Genomic DNA, 22973 nt, shown 5'->3' on the forward strand with positions numbered 1-22973 from the left:
GTTTGAATCGTTCAAAAGAACTATGTCACCTTCACTAACGGTGGGTTCATCAGATTTCCACTTTCGACGTGGTTGAAGATTGTGCAAATATTCGCATTTCCAGCGAGACCAGAAAACATTGGATAAACCCTGTATGCGCTTCCATTCACTCTTCAGAATGTCCTTTGAACTGAATGACCCAATAGTATCTCCAATATCATACTTATGATATTTCTGTGTGAGTAATAATGATGGTGATAGTATGGTGGGGTTATCCGGATCAGATGACACTGAAGTTAGAGGTCAGGCATTAACAATGGCTGATACTTCAGCTATAAGAGTGTTCAATATATCATGAGTAAAATTATGCTGGTTAGATAGCATTGAGTTAAGAATCCTCTTCACCACCCCGATCAAGCGTTCCCATGCTCCACCATAATGTGCAGAATGTGGTGGGTTGAATATCCACTTAGCATCAGATGATAATAGAAATATCCGCACAGAGTCATCCTCAACATTTACACGGTCAATTTCTGGATCATCTAAGGGCCCGATGAAATTGGTGCCTCTGTCAGACCGAAAAATCTTTACTGCACCACGCACAGCAATAAAACGTCGTAGCGCGTTAATAAACGCAGCTGAACTCATAGAGTCGACTAGCTCAATATGTATAGCTCTGGTCACCAAACATATGAATAAAACTCCCCAACGTTTAGAATTTGCACTGCCCCCGCGAGTCTTTCTTGTCACTACATGGTAAGGTCCAAGTGCATCTACCCCAACATTCGAAAATGGCGGTACTGGTTCTAAGCGATCTGCCGGCAAGTCAGCCATCTTTTGTGATGCAAGGCGTCCCCTCATTTTGCGACAAGGTACACAAGCTGATATCACGGATGATACCAATCGCTTACATCGAGTTATCCACAGGCCAGCGGAACGAATGGCACCTTCGGTAAAGAGTCTGCCTTGATGTAAGATCTCACTGTGGTAGTGTCTAACCAACAGCTCAGCTAGATGATTCCGACCAGGGAGAAGTATCGGATGCTTTGACTCAAACGACAGGAGTGATTTCCCTAGACGTCCACCAACCCTGATGAATCCATCGTTGTCCAAATATGGATCCAAAGATGATATCTGACTTGTTTTTGCAACGCCCTTGCCAGCGTGGAGGCAACTTGTTTCTTCTGGGAATACTTCCCTCTGAAATTCTTTGAGCACATGATCATGTGCCTCACGGCGGATATCTACGAGACACAGAGTCTCACATGGATGTAGATTTCTATGACTTCGACGGTTTCTCCATAGACGCACAAAAAGCTTCAATCGAGCTATCGCATTCACAATAGATTTCCAACGTGAAAAACGTTTGAATCGGGATGTACCGAGTCCATGAATTGGCGCAACACTTGTCATCAGACTAGTTCGAATTTCCTTGTCGGAATCTGGATCCAGCAAATCAAAGGAAACTGGTTCCTTGTCAGTTTCAACAGATGGTGATGGCCCCCTTAACCATGCGCTATCCTGCATCTCATGAGCATCAATTGATCGTGTACCATCGTCCGCAGGATTCTTGTTTGTGGGTATGAACCTCCATTGGTGTGGAGACGTAGCTGAATGAATTCTAGCGACACGATTTGCAACGTAGGTGTGAAAACACCGTGATGTATTGAATATGTACCCAAGCACAATTTTGCTGTCTGTATGAAAACGGAAGTCTTGCAGAGATATATTTAAGTGCTCAGTGATTGTTTCAGCAATTTCAACTGCAAGAACCGAAGAACAAAGTTCAAGCCGTGGAACGGTATGTCCTTTTAAAGGCGCAACATTTGCCTTTCCGAGGATGAACCCCATATGTGTTGGGTCTGTAAGATCACTAAGATAGGCAACAGCGACTATTGCCTTCTCGAAGGCATCGCAGTAAATATAAACTTCTTTCCGACTGCAACCAGAATATGACACAGGTAAGTATGGTCGATGAATTCGCACATCATAAAGATCGAGCAATGAACTTCTCCAACGATGCCACTCTGAAAATAACTCTTCCGGAAGTGGTTCATCCCAGTCAACAGTTCCATGAATCAAGTCTCTGAGGAGGAGTTTCCCTTTGATCACAACGGGAGCCATGAAGCCTAACGGATCATAAATACTATTTATTGTAGACAAAACACCCTTCTTGTAAATGGCTGTTTGCCATGGGAAGAACGAAACAAGAATGAAGCTGTACCTAGATCCCATTTCACACCCAAACTCGCCTGAACTGGAAGAGAATCCTTCCGCAAGTCAAGGTCCTTAATGTCTTTAGCAAGATAATCATTGGGGAACGCAGCCATGACCTCATGGTCGTTAGACGCAATTTTGTGCAAGCGAATATTACCTCCTTGCAGTAGAGCTGTCTGTGCATCCTTGACAAGAGTAATAGCACTACTGGGTGTGGGAAGCGATGCAAGTCCGTCATCCACGTAAAAATCCTTGTCGATGTACTCAACTACTTTCGGATCCGCGCCTTGAATGCAAAGTCGTAAGCCATAAGTGGCAACGGCAGGCGAAGGCCGGTTCCCGAACACATGTACACGCATTCGAAATTGTACCAGTGGCTTGTTCAAATCACAGTCCTCGTGCCACAGAAAACGAAGAAAATTTCGATGTTGCGGCTCAACACGGAAACAAAAGAACATTTTCTGGATGTCTGCGAGTATGGCTACGGGTTCTCTTCTGAATCGCATCAAGACCCCAAGTAGACTGTTAACCAGATCCGGTCCAGTCAATAGAACGTCATTTAACGAAAGGCCATTAAATTTAGCTGAGGAGTCAAATACCACACGTGCCTGACCTGGCTTCTGGGGATGGTAAACCGCAAAGATCGGCAGAAACCAACATTCTTCCTCTGGTTGTAACGGAGGAGCCCTCCCTGTATGACCGTTCTTGAGTATCTTTTGCATGAACTCTATGAAGTGCGAGGCCTTGACAGAATCATTCAGAAGACTCCTTTGCAAATTTCTGGCTCGCTAGAATGCCATTGAATAGTTGTTGTCAAGCCTAGGCCGATCAGGTCGAAACGGTAGAGGTGATGTCCAAAATCCCTCTTCATCCCTATGGAATCCTGCTCCAACTATGTCTAGAAATTGTCGATCCTCAACAGACATGCCTACCTTCTCATCAAGAGGCGTTTTCAGGAAAACCGGATCATCATTCAAACGGAGAACACTCTGACAAGGTTCCATACAAGTAGGACGTCCGTTCGGCAATATTTGTGTCTTCAATACGTTGATGCAACGTGGGATATGGTAACTCCCAAAGCAGGTTTCTTCCACTATGGTCCAGCCTAGAGGCAATCTCTGAGCAAATGGTTCAACGTCAGACCCAGTACGTTGTTCAAGCACGTGGTGTGCTTTCTAAAGGTATCTTCCAATTAACAAGGAGATGTTGGCCTTAGAATCTAATGGTGGTATGAATACTTCAATGTCAGAAAGATGTGAGTATGCTCGTGCAATCTCTGGTATCGGGATCTCACTTCTGTTCTCAGGTATGAATTCACACTCGGTTACCATTGGCAGATCAAGGCTGACTGATCTATCCAATGATTCGACGACTAGTCCAGATACACGTCTTCCCCAAGTATTAACTTTGCCTGTGCAAGTAGACAAAATGTATGGAGACTGAGTACTACCAACATCGAGCTTATCAAAGAGATATGGGGTACCTAAAGTATTTGTACTCTGGTTGTCACTAACAACATCAGTCTTAAATGCACGTTCTCTGTGATCTTTAGTTTTAGATATGTAACCGTTATTTTTAACTGGAATAAAGGTTTATCGTAGAAGTTCTAATACAGTTGATAAAAATTGTTCGAAAATTTAAAGCTTTTAAAGTTTCAATAATAAAACTCAATTCTACGGTATCGAAGGCTTTTCGAAATCTAAAAATAATAAAATGTCATCTTCGTTATGAACTTTACAGTAGTCAAAATATCTTGAATTAGTCGAACATCATTTACTATATATATATGCCTTTAATGTATGCTGATTGGTCTATATTTATAAGTTTTGATATGACTGTTTGTAAACGTTTAATCAAAACAAATGCACGAATTTTATAATCACAATTTGTTAGACAAATTGGTCTATAGTTTCTAACATTTGACTTTTCAGCTTATTTTTATAAATAAGACGTATTATTGACAGCCTCTGCGATTTTGGGACCTCTTACTTTCAGAAGATGTTATCAAAGAACTGAAGAAATGATGCTTTATATCATTCCAGAAAATGTGGTAAAATCCAACTGGTGTAGCATCTGTACCTGGAGATTTATTGTTTTTCATATTTTCAATTCCGTCTTTGTATTCGGATAAAAATGGGAGACTATCACATACATTTTTTTTCACATCGTTTAGTTTATTTTCAATATTTGTTTCTTTGAAGTAATTCTTGATTTCATCTACGCTTCACTTTTCTGAAGAATACAGGTATCCATTAAAATCTACAGGGGATGCTTACTCCTCCTAGACTCGTCATTCCATCCTTGGTGTATCCAGGGGCCCGTGCTTGCCCAACTAAATACTTCGTATTGCTTATAGGAGTTATGAGATTGATCACTGTTCGTTATGATCGCCTTTCATAGCTGACCCAAGATTTCGTAATTGGTATATAGTGTGTTATTACCCTCTACATTTTTTAAATTACATTATTGTGTTGATGCTTTTATTCAAGATTTAAAATAAGATGCATATTTCTCTATACTTTATCCAGTTAGCCTTTGCTTTTATGTAGGCTTCCTTTGATTTATAATCAGTTTTAATCAAGGAAGGGCCCTGAAGATAACGTCATATGTCAGTGATTTCAATAGATTCGTTTAAAGTCAGCATTTCACAAATTGTATGACTGTTTCAACGATCAAATTTGTCACACAAACATGTTATTAGGTCAAATGTTGTCAAACGTGTTCGATGCAATGAGTGGACTTTTATAACAAGGATAAAGTATAAAGAAACATGTTCACCAAAGTGGAGGGAGACTGCCAGGCTACATATGGATATTCATAAATCAAACATATACGTTGATGACTAAATATCTTAAATGAATCCACATCAATTTCTAATCTATTGTATCTCTGACAAATTATTAAAAAAAAAACGAAGGGATTTGTATTGAATAATAACTGAAAGGTCATTAAATGTTCACTATCAGCTGACTAACATATAACGGAAAAGTTAGTGACAAACTAAAGCGTTACTAGATAACTGTAAAGTCATTTAATCTGAATGCATGGTAGATGGAAGTTGAATGAATAATGATTAAAATTAGCTTATTGATTACTAAAAGCTGACTTAAAACTAAATGAAGTGTGAGTAAAAGATATCCTAAATGTTAACGATTGATCGCTAAATGATGACTGATTGAAAAAGTTGAAAGTGGATGAATAATCACTGAAAACTGACTGAATGTTCAAATAATTCAGCTAAATGAAGGACCACTTGAATGTGTCAGAAAAAATATCTGATAATACTGTTATCAGGACAATTCGCGTATCAATGCACAAAAAATGGGTTGACTGAGGAGTAGCATTTTGCCTTCTTAAAGATATGTTCGTTGAGTAACTCCAACATCACTTTACTATTAGCTTCAGCGTGTTTGTGTTTAGTATTTACCGGGGCTTTTTTTTTACGACTGATTACAAGTAGGCAGGCTATCGACAAATATGTTGGTGTTAAAGGGGTTTTAAAAGTGTCGCTTCAAGTTATCTTATCGCAAATTCTATGAAAGTATGGCCAAATCGTCAATTGCTTGACAGATAGAGCATGCATATATCGTGTGTAACAAACTGATATAGATTAAATGTCATTTTATTAATAGATAAATGAACCGAGAGTTGGATTTAGGGTTGTCGTATGATAAATATAAATATGATACCATGCTAATGTCTTTTCACGGAATTCAGTTTATAATGCTGAAATGACTTCAAATAATACCAGATTATTTAATATTTAATTTGAAATATAAATCAGATGTTACTCACTGTGTAGAATCAATCAAGCTCACGTTTTGTGTGTATTTTTCTGATGATGTCTACATTTTAGTCAACATTTCTCAAAAGTCAAGAAAATAATTGAAAGTAATGGCAGATGCACGATTCATGATATTGTCAAAGCTGCTGACATATCGCTATCGCGGGCGTATTTTATTTTGAGGCCTACTTTTATCTCTGTCAGATGGATACAACATATATTGGCAGATTATCAAAAAAGGGTACGAGTACAAACCGTTAAGCAATTGCTCAAAATATTTTCCAAATCCAATCAAAGAAAATTTGCAAACATTGTTATTGGTGTTGAAACATGGATTCACTATTTCGAACCAGTATGGAAAATTGGTTAACTAAACACGGTAGAAGGCATATAGCTTTAAAAAAAGCAGACACAAAGAAGGTTCTTTATTGCATATTCTCGTGTGACGGTATATCTTTGGAAATTCCGGTGCCGAAGGGCAAAAGTGTTACAGATCGGCATTGCCGATGTTATACTAAAATGCGCAAGAAACATTCCTTATTCAAATGATCCATATTTGCCGAATTATGTATTTTGCATTGCTTATGGGAGTCATGATATTGTTCACTGATCATCAATACCCCCTCGGTTGTCGTAAGAGGCGACTATATTGGACGGTCTCTCGGATGAGACCGCAAAACCTGAGGATATGTATCACAGCAGGTGTGACAAGATAGATCTTCCCCTGCTCAAAGGTAGTAAGCACCAAGCATAGGCCTAAATTTTGCAGCCCTTCACCGACAATGCTGACTTATGCATAGGAGTAAAATATTCCCGAGCGGGATGTTAAACAATATACAAATCAATCAATCGATCATCTCTCATTCTAAGAAATACTTTGATACATAACTGTATGTTTGTCAATAGCATACATTGCATGTCTATGGAATATTTACTGTAACGGCCTAATCATATTGTGTAAGCATTGCAGTAGGAATGTACAACTAGTAGCGTGATGAGTGGATCTTTGTAGGATGGTTGTGATGTAAAGCAATAAAACGGAGTGTGTTTTCTGTGAAGGGTTAATTGAAATATACAGTTTCACCAAATAAAAATCCGAACAAAAATGTTCAAACATCTCTTGTCTGCGCGGGATAAGGCTTTCTCCTCCGTTACTTTGATCACCAGTCTGGACGCCGGATAATATATGCTATGTTTAGTATGGTATCTTCATTTACCATTCTGCCAAATGTGTAACTATGTTAAGAGTCCCCGAACTTAGTAGATTTAGTAAATTGATAATCTATGATTCTGTCATCGTATAGTTTAAAGTCACCATGGTTGGTATTTAAGGAGAAACGTCGAATATTATCAAAGTAAATGGCATTTCTCACTCACAATGCTGATGTTAAAAGGATTAGTATAATTCATACCTTCCCCAGCAACATCCACATAGACGCATGTTTACACTAATCCCAGCAAGCTAGTTGCACTCCAACAAGTTGTTGTACCTACGTTATTAGTTTTATTACGCTAAAGGTCTATATACATTAAGAAATAGTTCATGGTTATAATATAAGACAAAAATCACTGTAGCGTATATTTTATTGTCATTGGGTACTTGTATGATACCAAAGAAGTATAATCCTTTCACCAACATTTGGAAGCGAATATAGAAATTGGCAGTTTAAAATATCACTGCATGTTTTCATTAATGCCAATTTTGTTATGTTTACATTTCCCCTGCAATGTCATTATAACTCTGTACATTGTGATTTAAAGTTTGTTGTGACGTGAAGCAGTGCGAAATACACTAAGATACACAGTACTCCAATATTGTCTCTCTCGGGATCTTTGTTTTATTGATAACTGTCTTGACCTCGCGCGTTATTTACAATACCAACACGGTGTTCTGTTGTGATGGTATTGTTGTTGTTTCTTTTACTCTAAATATACGCTGTTTTATTGAGCACTGTTTGAACCACAAACTTCTTGAACAAGAAATCATATTTCTTCAGTTTGGTCTACAGCTTGCGTAAACGATATATTGTTGTGGTCCAATAAAATAAGTTTAATCATGACATAGTAGCATTGATCTGCATAAAAACCTACAGATGAGGATGTAGTTGTAAATGTGAACCTTCCAATAGACAAGTCTGCTGTAGTTTTCATCATATCACTGGCAGTGACACTGGTAGGTCATTGGTTAAAACGTCCACTTGGTAAACCAAAATATGTTGAGCTCAAGACCCATGAATCAACCACCTTTAACAAGTGAGAGTCATGTATTTTAGTGACTTGTCTTTAAAAAGATATTGGCTGTTGCGGTGGGTTTTGGCTAAATAATCACCAATGAGAGGGTTATGAACGTTAAATGTTAACATAAATATATGACGAAAAGAAGTATGCATTCTTAAATATACATAATGGAAAATATTACCGTGCCATTCAGCGAACAAATAGAAATAGTGCTTCAAGTGCAAAAAAACAACATAAAAATAGCATGTCCTGATAGAACCTATATGATTGATAAAGTAATTACTACGTAAATAGGTCACCTTTACAATGAGTATTTACATGACATATAATGAAGCATATATACAATTTGTGACGTGCAGAGGTCACCCAGCTAAGTGCAGATCTCGCTCGCTGTTACTTTACTTGCGTGATCAAGAGAGATACCCTACAACATCGTTAGGAAATATAGCTCATTAGCGAGGCAGTATACGTCCCATCTTATAGTGTTTGCTACACACGCCCTTGCTCGGGAACCTTTATCTCGATCCTTAGAATGAGTCCTCTCTGAGTTGTAGGCACCTGCTTAGTAACGATATATGCTGTCCCCGACGATAACAGTCGTCGTTCCCGGACGAAGCCACGTCTGTATGCAGATATTCGAAGATACGCTAACTGAAGAAGGCCTCCTAACAAAGACCAGACTCGCTATGCCGTCACCAATTTGTCATAAATTGGCAACCTCTGTCTCCTTCTCAGCCTTTGTTGTTTGTAACTGTGCTATAGCTATGTTTCGTCCCTGCGTGACATTATCTTTATCCATGATCTTGACCTTGAGTTCACAAATAAAGGATTATAGCTCCATGTGGCTAGTTAGCTCTTCTGTCAGAAGAGCCTCTATTTTTAAATATTTTTGTATCGTATTCTCCAGCTCCCTCTACGACTGGACATCCCTATTTTGCAGATGAGACGTGTTGCATACCTAGGCCGTTCTTGTCACACTGATTTTGACTATGAATAACTCCGTTTATCTGATCAGGATACAGGGCTCACGGCGGATGTGACCAGTCGACAGGGGATGCTTACTCATCCTAGACACATGGTACAACCTCTAGTATATCCAGGGGTTCATGTTTGCCCAACTCTCTCTTTTTTATTGTCTATAGGAGTTATGATATTGATCACTGTTCGTTATCTTCACCTTTCAGTCTGCATCATTATCTGTATTTCCTGCATAACATTCATCTATGCCATTATCTGTTGTTGAATCATTTTTATTTCATGACGTCTTGACTCTCCTGTTTCTGTTATAAGCTGACTGAGAATTCCATGTCCAGATACATTACTCTGTGTTCATATTTCATCTTGCATGTACTCCTTTTGAAGTGGCTATGTTTCATTTCCAATTACATTCCCTTCAGAGTTATGAGGTTCCTCGGTGGTTTGGGATGCGAATGTATATTTCTCAAATGCATTACTCTCTCGTCTTTTTTTTTTTATTTAGAGATACAATTTATCATTTATATATCAGAGTAATAAGGTTTTGGTCACCCTGGTTCTACCTTGGAATATATTTAGTTCACCGATAAAAATGAAAACAAAAATAAATCTTTGTTGGTTTTTTTTTTGTTTCCACAATTATTTAACGTTCCAAATAAACGGGGGGAAAATGATTCCACTTCAAGGAAACTACTTAGCTGCCCTTTATTTTCCTCTCCTAGTTAAGATTAACTACTTGCAAGAATAAGATACTTGTTCACATATTCAGTATGTTTACACTTCATTAACACACACAAACAAACCAACTGCTGGCCGCAAATTGTTACGAATTTATTTGATAAAGTTTAAAAATTAGCAAATCTATTTAATTAATAGCATCATTATAATAAAAAAAATGATTACAAATGTTTAGTCTACTTGACTCAGCTAGCTCTTCTTTAAACCTGCCAACATTAACTGTGACTTCTGAAATTTGCACGAACCTCTTATTCTTACAACTGGACAACTTAACAACTAATTACTGACAAGTAACTCTGAACACTAACTCAAACTGCGAACGACATTCTGTATTTATACATAACATATGTTTTCCAAAACCTGGGTGTAAATAACTAGATAACTAGGTCATCATTACAATGGATATTTACATGTTTTCAGAGCAACAAATATATCAGAAAGTATACGAATAAAACAAGAAAAAGACAGAAACATTCGTTATTTTACAAGATGTGCCACATGCTCACGATAACCACGGTTATTTTAATCATGAACAACAAGGTCGGGATGGAGATATCCATGACATCGTTCGAATTCCTGTAGTTTTGAGGGAATATTACAAGTGGTGTGTAAAGATTCCCCGATGCATGTCAAGTATAGAAGATGAGACAGACATTTGATAATAATAATAATAATAATAATAAAGTGACAATATTACTAAACGTAGTAAACATTAATTATGTTGTCAGAATCTGTAAAGAGACAGCCTCCACACAGCACAAACATCATCCCAATCCGCCTGTTCTCCATCAATAAATACACGTTGTATAAACATTTATAACAGGTATATAGTAAACAAAATCAATATCAATGTGTTTGTTAAATCAATATCAATGTGTTTGTTAAATCAATATCAATGTGTTTGTTAAATCAATATCAATGTGTTTGTTAAATCAATATCAATGTGTTTGTTAAATCAATATCAATGTGTTTGTTAAATCAATATCAATGTGTTTGTTAAATCAATATCAATGTGTTTGTTAAATCAATATCAATGTGTTTGTTAAATCAATATCAATGTGTTTGTTAAATCAATATCAATGTGTTTGTTAAATCAATATCAATGTGTTTGTTAAATCAATATCAATGTGCTTGTTAAATCAATATCATTGTGCTTGTTAAATCAATATCAATGTGCTTGTTAAATCAATATCAATGTGCTTGTTAAATCAATATCAATGTGTTTGTTAAATCAATATCAATGTGTTTGTTAAATCAATATCAATGTGTTTGTTAAATCAATATCAATTTGTTTGTTAAATCAATATCAATGTGTTTGTTAAATCAATATCAATGTGTTTGTTAAATCAATATCAATGTGTTTGTTAAATCAATATCAATATGTTTCTTAAATCAATATCAATGTGTTCGTTAAATCAACATCAATGTGCAGTAAACATGATAATATACTGTAAACAAAATAATCCTAGTGTTATATAAACAAAATATATTATAGCGTATAGTACAGAGTTCATCCCAGTTTAAAGTAAACAAAATCAAACTCTACTAAGCAGTAAATAAAATCAATCCTACTGTATCCTAAATAAAATCAATCTTAGTGTGTAGTAAACATAATCGAATCCAATATATAGTAAACAAAATCAATGCTAGTGTAAAGTAAACAAAATCAAACTGTGCAGTAAGCAAAATTAATCATATTGTATACTAAACAAATGCGTCTGTACAACGTGTACAGCAAACAAACAATGGTACATAGTAAACGAAGTCAAACCTAGTGCGTGTCATATCAAATAAATCGGTGTGTACGGTAAACGAAATAGACCCTAGTGGGTAGTAACAAAAGTGTTGCAAACATAATCCCCTCTAGTGTATATTAAACAGAATCAATCGTAATGTATCGTAAAAAAACAGATTAAAATATAGTGTGTGGATAGCGATATGAATATTGCTGATCATATTGAATCAAACTTGTCAATGTCGACGGAGTTAATGTTGAATGATGCTGAAGAACAACATCATTTATCAATAAATAATACAGCAATTAGAGTGGATATTATCTTTATTGAAATGAACAATACCTTCGAAGTTATTTTATACTCCATAGGCGTCTATTGTGAAATGACGTCCTTCAATTTCATTCCTAAAATGCAATACGACAGTTTTCGTATGTACATCTACCACAGTTTCGATCTGTCTAAAGTATTCAAACATTTCGGACATTTAAAGCAAAAAGCTCTTATCATAGTTTATGCTAAGGTGAGTAGTGGAAATTACTGTATTCAATGTATTGTGTATGCTTATAATATCACAATAATAGTCGTAAAAAGTTACAATGTATTTATTTTAAGTCAGATTGTTGAAACTTCTGTATAATGTTATTACAACCAATTGATAGGCCAGTAACCTTTCACAAAGTGACTTGTCAGTCTTCAATTATTCAATGAGATACACACATATGAACCAAATGAAGAAGACTAAGTTGTGTCGACTATGCTATATTGACTCCGAATATGGATGGAAATAAAAATGCATGATACATAAACTGTCGTTGATATATGCAATGTTGAGTTAAAGGTCACATCAGTGTTGTTTTTTTCTAATCTCGGGACCAAATTTCACTAAAATACAATTGCAGTAGTGTTATGTTCAAACAGAAGAAACCCGCTTATCTGATTACTAGACAGAGTCTCGACCGAGTGTGACAAGTCGACACGATATTCTTACTCCTCCTAGTCACCTGATCCTACTTCTGGTTTGTTCAAGAGTTCGTGTTTCCCAACTCTAATATTTGTATACTTTATCACAGTTGTGATTTACATCACGAGCGTTATTTTCACCTTTTCTTTGTAAAATTCAAACTTGTGTAACACAGATTGATATATATCTAAATATCAGGAAAATATTAAAGATTAATATCAAATTTACTTACTCTTTAGTGGACACAAATAACAAATTCAACATAAAACAACATATGTAGCTCAGAAAAACATCAACAGTGCACACGAGAAAGAACCAAATCAAAATAATGTCCAAATTAAAAACGTTGTTTATTGTTCTAAAAGTAAAATCTAAGTATGTACAATTTGAAAATGAATGAAGCAGATGCATTTAATGGCAAAATACATATTTTAGATGTGTAACATCAAGCCATTACATTTGAAAACAATATTCATTGACAGTTGTGGTCTTGGGTAAATAAAGAAGTTAAGTGATTGTTCATAACGGTCATACATTCACCAGTCCATGCACAATGGGATCATTTGCAAAATGGAAGTTTGTGTTTTGCACGCTGGAATTTCTTTTATTTTAAATTCCGAGTGACAATATACTGATCTATGTTGTATATAAGCTAACCTGGTACAGTGTATGCTTCACATAATCCGCTTCAGTGATTATAAAGCTTAAACTGCACTACTCTAGGTCTATATCATATGATATAGGTCATAATTTCTGTAAGCCACCATGTACATATGTACACAGTATGATATTAAAGTACGCGCTACGTTATTCTCGAAATTATAAATGATAAAACACGATACAAGCACGGTATGATAAGATACATGTAGGCTAAGATAAGCTGCACACACTATACGATGATATAAACGGAAAACCTGATAAACGCAAATAAAGCTTATCATGATAAACGTAAAACGTGATAAACGGACATAACAATATATCTGATCAACGCGACATGTGATAAACGCGCTACACCATAGGCGTAAACGCGATAACTGATCTTCATGGTGAACAGAAAATCTGATAGAAATGTTGTAAATTTAGAAATATCTTAGACAGAACTTGGACGAATTTGGCTCCATTTGCTTGGCACGCTGTTTTTGGCTATATTTAGATCTTAAACTTAATAGCTATTTTGGATTTCAAACATTTCGGTTGAGCATCACTGAAGAGACATTATTTGTCGAAATGCGCATCTGGTGCATCAAAATTGATACCGTATAAGTTTTACAGAACGAAATGTTGAGAGCTACAAGATAATGTTGATATTAATTGAAATTATCAATATCCACTATATACTAGACAAGTGTATCCACAAAATCCAATTGGAAGGCAATAATGTGTTTGCACAAATAATTACAATATTGTTTTGGTTCTGTACTGGCTGTTATAAATCATGCAATTTTTCAAAGATCAATATATGTTTCTTCTGTTCAGCATAAACCTTTTGCTATCAGTGAAGGAAACGCCTTGCAAGTGAAATACTGCAAGTTTCAAACGCCTTCATTAACCTGAAGGCAAATTTATATTTTATTTGTTTACTAATTTATTAGATGAAGACACTCGCAAGCGCAGATAATTGAAATACAGCTGTTGAGTTTTAGGTTTTTGAGGATTTAAACACGAAGTTTTCAACTTCAAACAAACATTCACACATTAACTACTAATAAAAGGTATAATAAATTGAAAACTGGAGCACCCATTCCTTTTAGTTTTGAAAAAAAGACATACTTTGAATTATGTTGCCTGCACAATAGTGTGATGGAACCGGAAATGTATGATTAAGCCTTTACCACTTTTACTAGACATACATTAATAAACGATTATTCACTTTGATCACTATATTTACCCCTCTTTCAGTCTGTACGTTAATCAACGAAAGTAGTTCGTGTCTTCCTTCTCATTTGTCTCACCGCCGCAGTGGCCTATACCTTATAGACTTCGCGTGACATGCGGAATGCCGGTTTCGAATCCCATCTGCGACATACCTAAGTCGTTAAAACAGGTAGTAACATTTCCATCGCCAAACACTCGACATCAAAGGTTGATATCACAGGTCTTCTAAGATGCCTTAAAAACAAATAATCCGTACAACAGTAGGTACAGTACACTGCCCAATGACCGTAAGTGCCGAGCATAGGCCTCAATTTGAAGCCCGTCATTGGTCTCGGTTAAAGCTCCATATGAGTAACAAATTCTCGAGAGAGACGTTAAACAAGATAAATTCAATAAATAAATCTCCTTTGCTTCGATACCCGTATACGGTCAAGTGGTGTCCAATCGGCGGATCTTCATAGAGCAATACTAAACAATCGCCTATATAGCGTCGCAATAAAATCCATTTATATGTAAATACTTTAGCAAAAACCACATGTCAGTTTTGCCTCTATCTGTGTACAAAATTCCCAAAATTGTAAAAAAAACAACTATGATTTGTATATCATAAAGAATGTTAAGAAATAGATGAAATACGTGTTCTATGAAAGATCAATTGAAATATACAGTTTCACCAAATATAATTCTAAACGCTTTCTCCTCTGGTACTTTGATCACCGGCCTGGACACCGGATAACATATGCTCTGTTTTAGTATGGTATCTTTATCTAAAATGCTGCCAAATGTGTAATTATGTCAAGACTTCACAAACTTAGTACATTTAGTAAATTGATAATTTATGATTCTGTCATCGTATCGTTTAAAGTTACCATGGTTGGTATTTGAGAAGACACGTCGAATATTATCAAATGTAATAACGTTTCTCACTAGCAATGTTGATGCTAAAAGAACCAGTAAAATTCATACCTTCCTAACAAGATCCACCACATATATACATGCTCACACTAATCCCAGCAAGTTATCTCCACTTCACTACGTTGTTGCAGACACGTGGTTTGAGTTCTAACTGCAAAGGCCTATAACACAGTAATAAAAATTCCATGGTAATACTATAAAACAAAACTCATTGTAGTGTAAACGATTTATTGACACTCTATTTTCCCTGAAATAACTCTAAAAGTTTATTGTTATTTCGGATTTCAAACATTTCGGTTGAACATCACTGACGATACATTATTTGTCGAAATGCGCATCTGGTGTATCGAAATTGGTACCGTATAAGTTTTACATCATGAACCCTTGGTACAACCCTCTGCTGGTTGACTGTTAGTCGCCGATGGTCTTTACAACCCAGTAGCTAAGTACTTCGTTACTAGCTTAACAAATACGGATGCATATTTAATTGCTGTTATAGACTTTAGAAATTCATTTCAAAATTAAGGATGCACACCTGGTTTTGCATTGGCTTCTTGTATGATACCAAAGAAGCATAAACCGTTCACCAACATCTGAATGCAAATTTAGAAATTAGCAGTTTAAAACCTCGCTGATTGTTTTCATTAATGCCAAAATATTGTAATGTTTTACCTACAATGTTTTTATAATCCTGTACATTGTGAATTAAAGTTGTTGTTTTTTTTGTGTGGCGTGAATCAGTGCGAAATACATTTAGCTACACAGTACTGTAGTATTTTTTCTCTCGGGATCTTTGGTTTTATTGATATATGTCTTGACATCGCGCGTTATCTTCAATATTAACACGGTATTATGTTGTGATGATAGTGTTGGTTGTTCTTTCATTCTAAATATACGCTATCTATTGAGCACAGTTTGGATCAGAAACTTCTTGAAAAAGGCATTGCATTTTTTGGGTGCAGTCTGAAGCTCCGGTAAACTATATACTGCTGTGATCCAATAACAACTAATTGCAAGCATGGCATAACAATGCTTATGGTACATAGAAGCAATGATACACATCATGATGTAGTTGATAACGTGAACCTTCCAAATTACAAGTCTACAGTAGCTTTCATCATACCACTGACTGTGATAGGCCATTGGTTGAAACGTCCGAGAGTTATGCATTTTCGTAACTTGTCTTAAAACAGATATCCGATGTTGCGTTGGGTTCTAACACGCTAAATAATCACCATTGAGACAGTTGTGAGCGTTAAACGTTAACATAGATATACGACGAAACGATACATTCATTCTCTAATATACATAATGCAAAATTGTTGAAGTGATCAACCTCCTAACTCCTATAATGTAAAACTTATACGGTACCAATTTTGATGCACCAAATGCGCATTTCGACAAATAATGTCTCTTCAGTGATGCTCAACCGAAATGTTTGAAATCCGAAATAACTATGAAGTTTTAGATCTAAATATAGCCTAAAACAGCGTGCCAAAGAAGTGGAGCCAAATTCGTCCAAGGATAAGAGCTATGCATGAGGGAGATAATCCTTAATTTTGAAATGAATTTCTAAATTTTATAACAGCAATTAAATATACATCCGTATGTTCAAGCTAGTAACGAAGTATATACAGTACAGACAATGCGTACTGTTAATTTAACTAAATCCTCTCGCAATGTATTACTTCGCCCAGCAATATAAACCCGCAATAGTCTCTCGTGGCTTTGACTCTAGCCATGCCTAATCAAATGCACTATGAATTACCGTTTGTCAGCAGAATTATTGTTTGGAAAGTATGGCTGACCGCAATTCTAAGTATAAATTATAGACCAAACACTGTCATGATATATGCTGTGACATTATGTTAATATTCATGTAGCTTTATAACAATTTCAAATGACATATTAGATCATGTGTATGGTGTCGTGAGTACAAAATCAGTCTTTCCATTCCATGTTATTGTGTTTGTACATTCATGCATTCATTTGAGTTCTTTTTTTCCAAAACCACGTTTCCCAAGCATTTGTATACATTGTAAAGTGTAACATATATCTAAATAAAGTAAAATAAGGGTCAATATTTTCTTCATTCCTTGGGTAGTAAAAATAAATTGTAATACTTAGTAAGCAAAATGATTCTTAGTTGATATCAAATAGAATCAGTCGTGATGTAAACCGAGAAAGTTAACGTCATATTAAGTGTTCACAATTAAACGTTATATCAAATATATAGAATCAATAGTACTCTCTAAAACAATCAGAATCAATCCAGGTATACAATAAATGCAGTAAACAAAAAAAATTAATAAACACAAACCTTTAGAAACGTGAGACAATGCCAAGTGGTTGGTGATTAAGTATATACTGCCAATAGTATCTCGGCACGAGGAGCTATATACAGCACAGACAATGCGTATTGTTAATTTAACTAAATCCTCTCGCTAGGTATTACTTCGCCCAGCAATATAAACCCGCGATAGTCTCTCGTGGCTTTGACTCAAGCCATACCTAATCAAATGCACTATGAATTAATCTCTAAAACAAGCAGAATCAATTCAGGTATACACTAAATGCAGTAAACAAAAATATTTCTAGTCTGTAGTTCATGGTATAAAATATAGTATTCTAAATAAATCGATGTTATCGTAAACAGAATCAATCCTATTCTGTGAAGAGGTGAAGCAAACCAAAAGTGACCAATCTTTAAAATTCTTTAATGATTACTATATTAGAAGTTGGACAAACACGGACACCTCGACATACCAGGGGTGTAATCAACCGCATCCCTTATCGATATGTCACTCATGCGATTGATTACTGTTAATTATCTTCACCTTTCATATGGAAAATTGAATTCCTATTGAAAGCAAGATCAATTTAAAGATACAGAAACAAAATAAACCATAGTACACAAAACCAATCTTAGCGTATACCAAGTCTTAGTGCATGGCAAAACCATCAATTTTAATAAAGATATATTCTTAGAAATTCACAAATATATTCAATTTTATTATAGGGAGGTAGGTAACGAGGTCACCATTACGATGAAGATTTACATTGCATATAGTGTAGCATAGTTACAATTTGTAACGTGTAGATGTCACCCAGCCAAGTGCTGATCTCTCTCCCCGTTACTTTACTTGCGTGATCAAGAGATAGATTCTACAACATCACTCGAAAAGATAGCTCATTATCGAGGCAGTATAAGTTATATATTACACCGTTCGCTACGCACACCTCTGCTGGGGAATATTTGCCCTGATGCTTAGTGTGATTCCTTTCTGGGTTTTTAGCACCTGCTTAGTAACGACATCCGCTCTTCCCGTCAACGACAACAATCGTCGTTCCCGGACGAAGCCACGTCCTTATCCAGATATTCCAAAATACTCTAACTGAAGAAGGTCTCCTAGCAAACACCAGAATTTGATATAAATTGGCAATCTGTTTCCACCTCAGCCTCTGTTGTTTGCAACTGTGCTACAGCTATGTTTCGTCACTACGCGATATTATCTTTATCCATCATTGTCCTTGAGTTCACAAATAAAGGCGTTTAGCTTATTATGACTAGTCTGCTCTTCTGTAAGCAGAACCTATAATGTTAATATTTTTGTCTCGCATTCTCCAGCTCCCTCTGTCGCTGGACATCCCTATTTTCCAGATAAGACATGCGATCTTCAAATATGAAAACCTGATTGGTATGCGTGTCTTCCTTTTCAGCCTTGATGGCTTCGCATTGATCTTGCATCTGATTGAGCTTCTCTGTCATCCCTGAGCTGTAGTTGTCTTTAACTTTCCTAGAGTATTTGTTTTTCATTTGCGCAAGCTGTGCTTGCCAGTAAGTCCCTATTCCCCAACCTTCCTGTGAGTTTGGTCATTTAACTCTTAATAGCGGTTTGTTCTGAAATCTACATCCTCCAGCAGCCATTGTACAGTTGTTTTTAACACAGCCTTAACTCCTTAGACCCCCTCCTCCTAAGAGCGTTTCTCCAGCTCTACTATTTTTTTCTGTCATGTGTCATTTGTCTGTCATAAGCTTCGTTATGTTCACGATTTATTGCCTAGAAGTCTACTACTTTTTTCACTTCTTTGCTTTAATTGTGAATTCTCATCTTTGAAAGATGACACGTTCTCCAGGTGTTCGTCACACAATGTTCTAACTTCATCTAGATATTCACTGATTTTTTTGTTGTTTCTTTTCCTTCACAGATGTTCCGTAATCTAATATCAGTTTCTCTTCCCCGTTTTTTTGTATCAAACAGGATATGGCTTTAATAAATTATTCTCACATCTCACTTTTTTCATATTTGCATATTGACCGCATTCCATTTTTGCAGCATTAATTCCATAATATCATATATATTGCGTTCTTCACTGGTGATTGTTCTTTTGTGGCAAAATCGTATGAAATAATCTGGCCATTTACCATATTTAGTAAATATCTGATTGCATGTTTCGTTGTCAGCTGTGCATCTACGAATACTGATTTTGCTTTGTTCAGCAGTGAATGTATCTTTGATGAAATTTTCAGAATATATTCTTGATATTTTCTTTTCATGTTCTACAGCTGAGTTCCATAAGTTTCTAGCAAGGTAATCTCGCAATCCCTGTGTTATGGCAGAATCAAATTCAGAAATATTTGGCCTCACAACTGGACTAAGTTAAGTCGTAAATGTAAGTGAATCATCCTTCAAGCAAAAAGATAACTCCTCGGACTGTGTATGGGCAGTCCAACGAAATATTTATGAAATCATGTTTGATTGAATCCACAGGAATTTCTAGATTGTGTTGTTTTTTACCATTAAAACTTGGCAATCTTTCTTTAGGCTCATCACGATTAGGAGTTTCGTGATTTTTTTGAAATTGGTTCCTTTTTGTTGTTGCACAAATTGTGTCCACTGTATTCATTTCCGTATTCAAATATCCGCACATTGTCACTGGATATATGGTAACGAGAGTATATATTTATATTATTACCCTGATAAGAAAATTGTTATTAATTCATTTTTTTTCTTCACATGTCACTGCCAGGCATAGTTTGCTCCCAGTTTTTGTTATAGCCATCATTGTGATTATGCATCTAAGATTTGACATCGTATGTTACACAACAACATATAACTGGGTCAAATGCTGTCTGACGTTTTTCATACCGAGGTCTTTCTTGGCACACTGATTTTGATTATGGATAACTCAGTTTACCTGATCAAGATGCAGGGCTCACGGCGGGTGTGACCGGTCGACGGTCAATGCTTAATTCCCCTAGATACATGACCCCACCTCTAGTATATCCAGGGGTCCATGTTTGCCCAACTCTCTATTTTGCATTCCTTATAGGTTAATCACTGGCAAGAACAAGATACGTTATCACACATTCATTATGTTTACACTTCATTAACAGCACAAAAAACCCGCTGTCGTCAATTGTTATCAATTTATTTGATAAAGAACAAGTTTAAAAATTAACAAATCTATTTAATTAAATATTATTATTATAAATCAACAATTTCATTTTTTAGTGCCCTTGACTCAGTGCTCTTTTCATTACACCTGTCAATGCTAACCGTGACTTCAGAAATCTTCACGATCTCTTATTTTTACATCTGGACAACTAATTAATGACAAATAACTCTGATCACTAACTCAAATTCCTAACGACAGTCTGTATTTATACATAACATATTTTTATCAAGACCCGGATGTAAATAGGTATATAACTAGGTCACCATTACAATGAGTTTCTACATCTTTTTAAAGCAACACATATATAAGAAAGTGTATCAATAAATCAGAAAAAAAAACCCAGAAACATTCGTTATTTTTCAAGCAGTGCCACATTCTCCAACATAATCCCGGTTATTTCTAATTATAAACAACAACATCGGGATCAAGATATCCATGATATCGTCCGAGTTCCTGTAATTTTGAGGGGTTAAGAAAGCAGTATGTAAAGATTTCCCGATGTGTGTCAAATATAAACGATGAGACATATATTTGATAATATTAAATTGACAGTATTACTAAACGTAGTAAATGATAACACTGTAGTAGGAATTTGCACAGAGACAACCTGCACAAAACACAAAAGTTCAACCAAATCTGCCTTTTCTCTATAAATAAATAAATATACTTTACACAAACATTTATAACAAGGATACAATAAACAAAATCATTCATAATGTATGTTAAACAAAATAAGTATTAATGTGTAGTAAACATAATCAATTTTAATAGATTGTAAACAAAATTAATCGTAGTGTAAAATAAATAAATAAATAAATATATATATATATATATATATATATATATATATATATATATATATATATATATATATATATATATTCTAGTGTATAGTACAAAAGCAATCCCAGTTTAAAGTAAACAAAATTAAACCCTACTGTGAAGTAAATAAAATTAATCCTAGTGTATCCTAAACAGAATCAATATTAGCGTGTAGTAAACATTATCGAATCCATTATATAGTAAACAAAATCAATGCTAGTGTAAAGTAAACAAAATCAAACTATATTGTGCAGTAAAACAACATCAATCGTATTGTATACTAATCAAATGCGTCTGTACAAATTGTATAGCAAACAAAAAAATAGTGCATAGCAACCAATTGCTCACAATAATTATGTATTATTCATCAACAACATCTCTCGTCATCGGTATGCCCTGTAATGTATTTCAACAGAGTTTGATAATTTCCTGTATTTCCAAATATGTTTCCGCTACTGTATGCAGGCGTTTTAATTACAAACCAACTTTATGAAGTCTAGATATAGACCTATCTATACAAAAACCGCCTATATGCTTTGACATTCGTACTATTCCAAGTATAGGGTGTGTCATAACTGGTGATGCTGCTATTATTTCGAGAAAAAAAAACCCCATAAAATCACTTATTTTGATAGGCCATCAACTAAAAAAAAAATCGGTCTTTCAATTGGAAAACCATTGCATCTCTGTTATGTATTCGGTCAAAAATTTTGCTCAGACTATTGACTAAACATGAAAGGGAAGCACTTGAGTCTCAATGAAATAGGTTGATAAAACGTATCAAAGGAATTTTTAGATCAGATTTTAGACAAAGGGAATAACAAGTTGGTGTCATATATTCGTCTGTGTTTAGTAAATTAGAAGTGGTAAAATCAAATAGATTCAATGAGGAATATGTTTTTGTTCCAGCTGGAAAAAAACCGCCAAAATTGTGTTTGCTTATACGACTCGTCATTACAACTGCATTTTAAACTAACTTGTCATTAATTTCACATCTGATAATCATATTTACGTCTCCCTTGCTCTTTCAAAAGACAAATTGCTTTCAAACCATTGTTCGGTTTTAAATATATTCCATAACCAAGACAATGCAACGAATTGAACATATATAGGTACCTTACCTATGCTTTGATCGCAGACTTCACAAACTTTTACAAAAGTACATTGCTGGATCCAGTGTATGTTTGATCAAACACTTATCTTTGCTCCTCACGAAATTATTAGGAGCTGTGATATAATAAGTTGAATCCCGTTGTGCTACAACATACAGCAG

At 35.4% G+C, this 22973-nt stretch overlaps 1 protein-coding gene across 1 annotated transcript; it reads right to left on the reverse strand.

Annotated features, from left to right (window-relative positions):
• Window positions 1–282: 282 nt before the first annotated feature.
• LOC125682784 (uncharacterized) lies at window positions 283–19235 on the reverse strand. The gene is made up of 4 exons (XM_056147771.1): window positions 19038–19235; window positions 3129–3314; window positions 2204–2984; window positions 283–2108 (listed from the first exon to the last, which is right to left on the reverse strand). Exons 1-4 carry the CDS (start codon window positions 19233–19235, stop codon window positions 283–285), a joined length of 2991 nt encoding a protein of 996 aa, XP_056003746.1.
• Window positions 19236–22973: the final 3738 nt, after the last annotated feature.

The sequence above is a fragment of the Ostrea edulis genome, chromosome 8, assembly GCF_947568905.1.
Source record: "Ostrea edulis chromosome 8, xbOstEdul1.1, whole genome shotgun sequence".
Taxonomy (NCBI): Eukaryota; Metazoa; Mollusca; class Bivalvia; order Ostreida; family Ostreidae; genus Ostrea; species Ostrea edulis.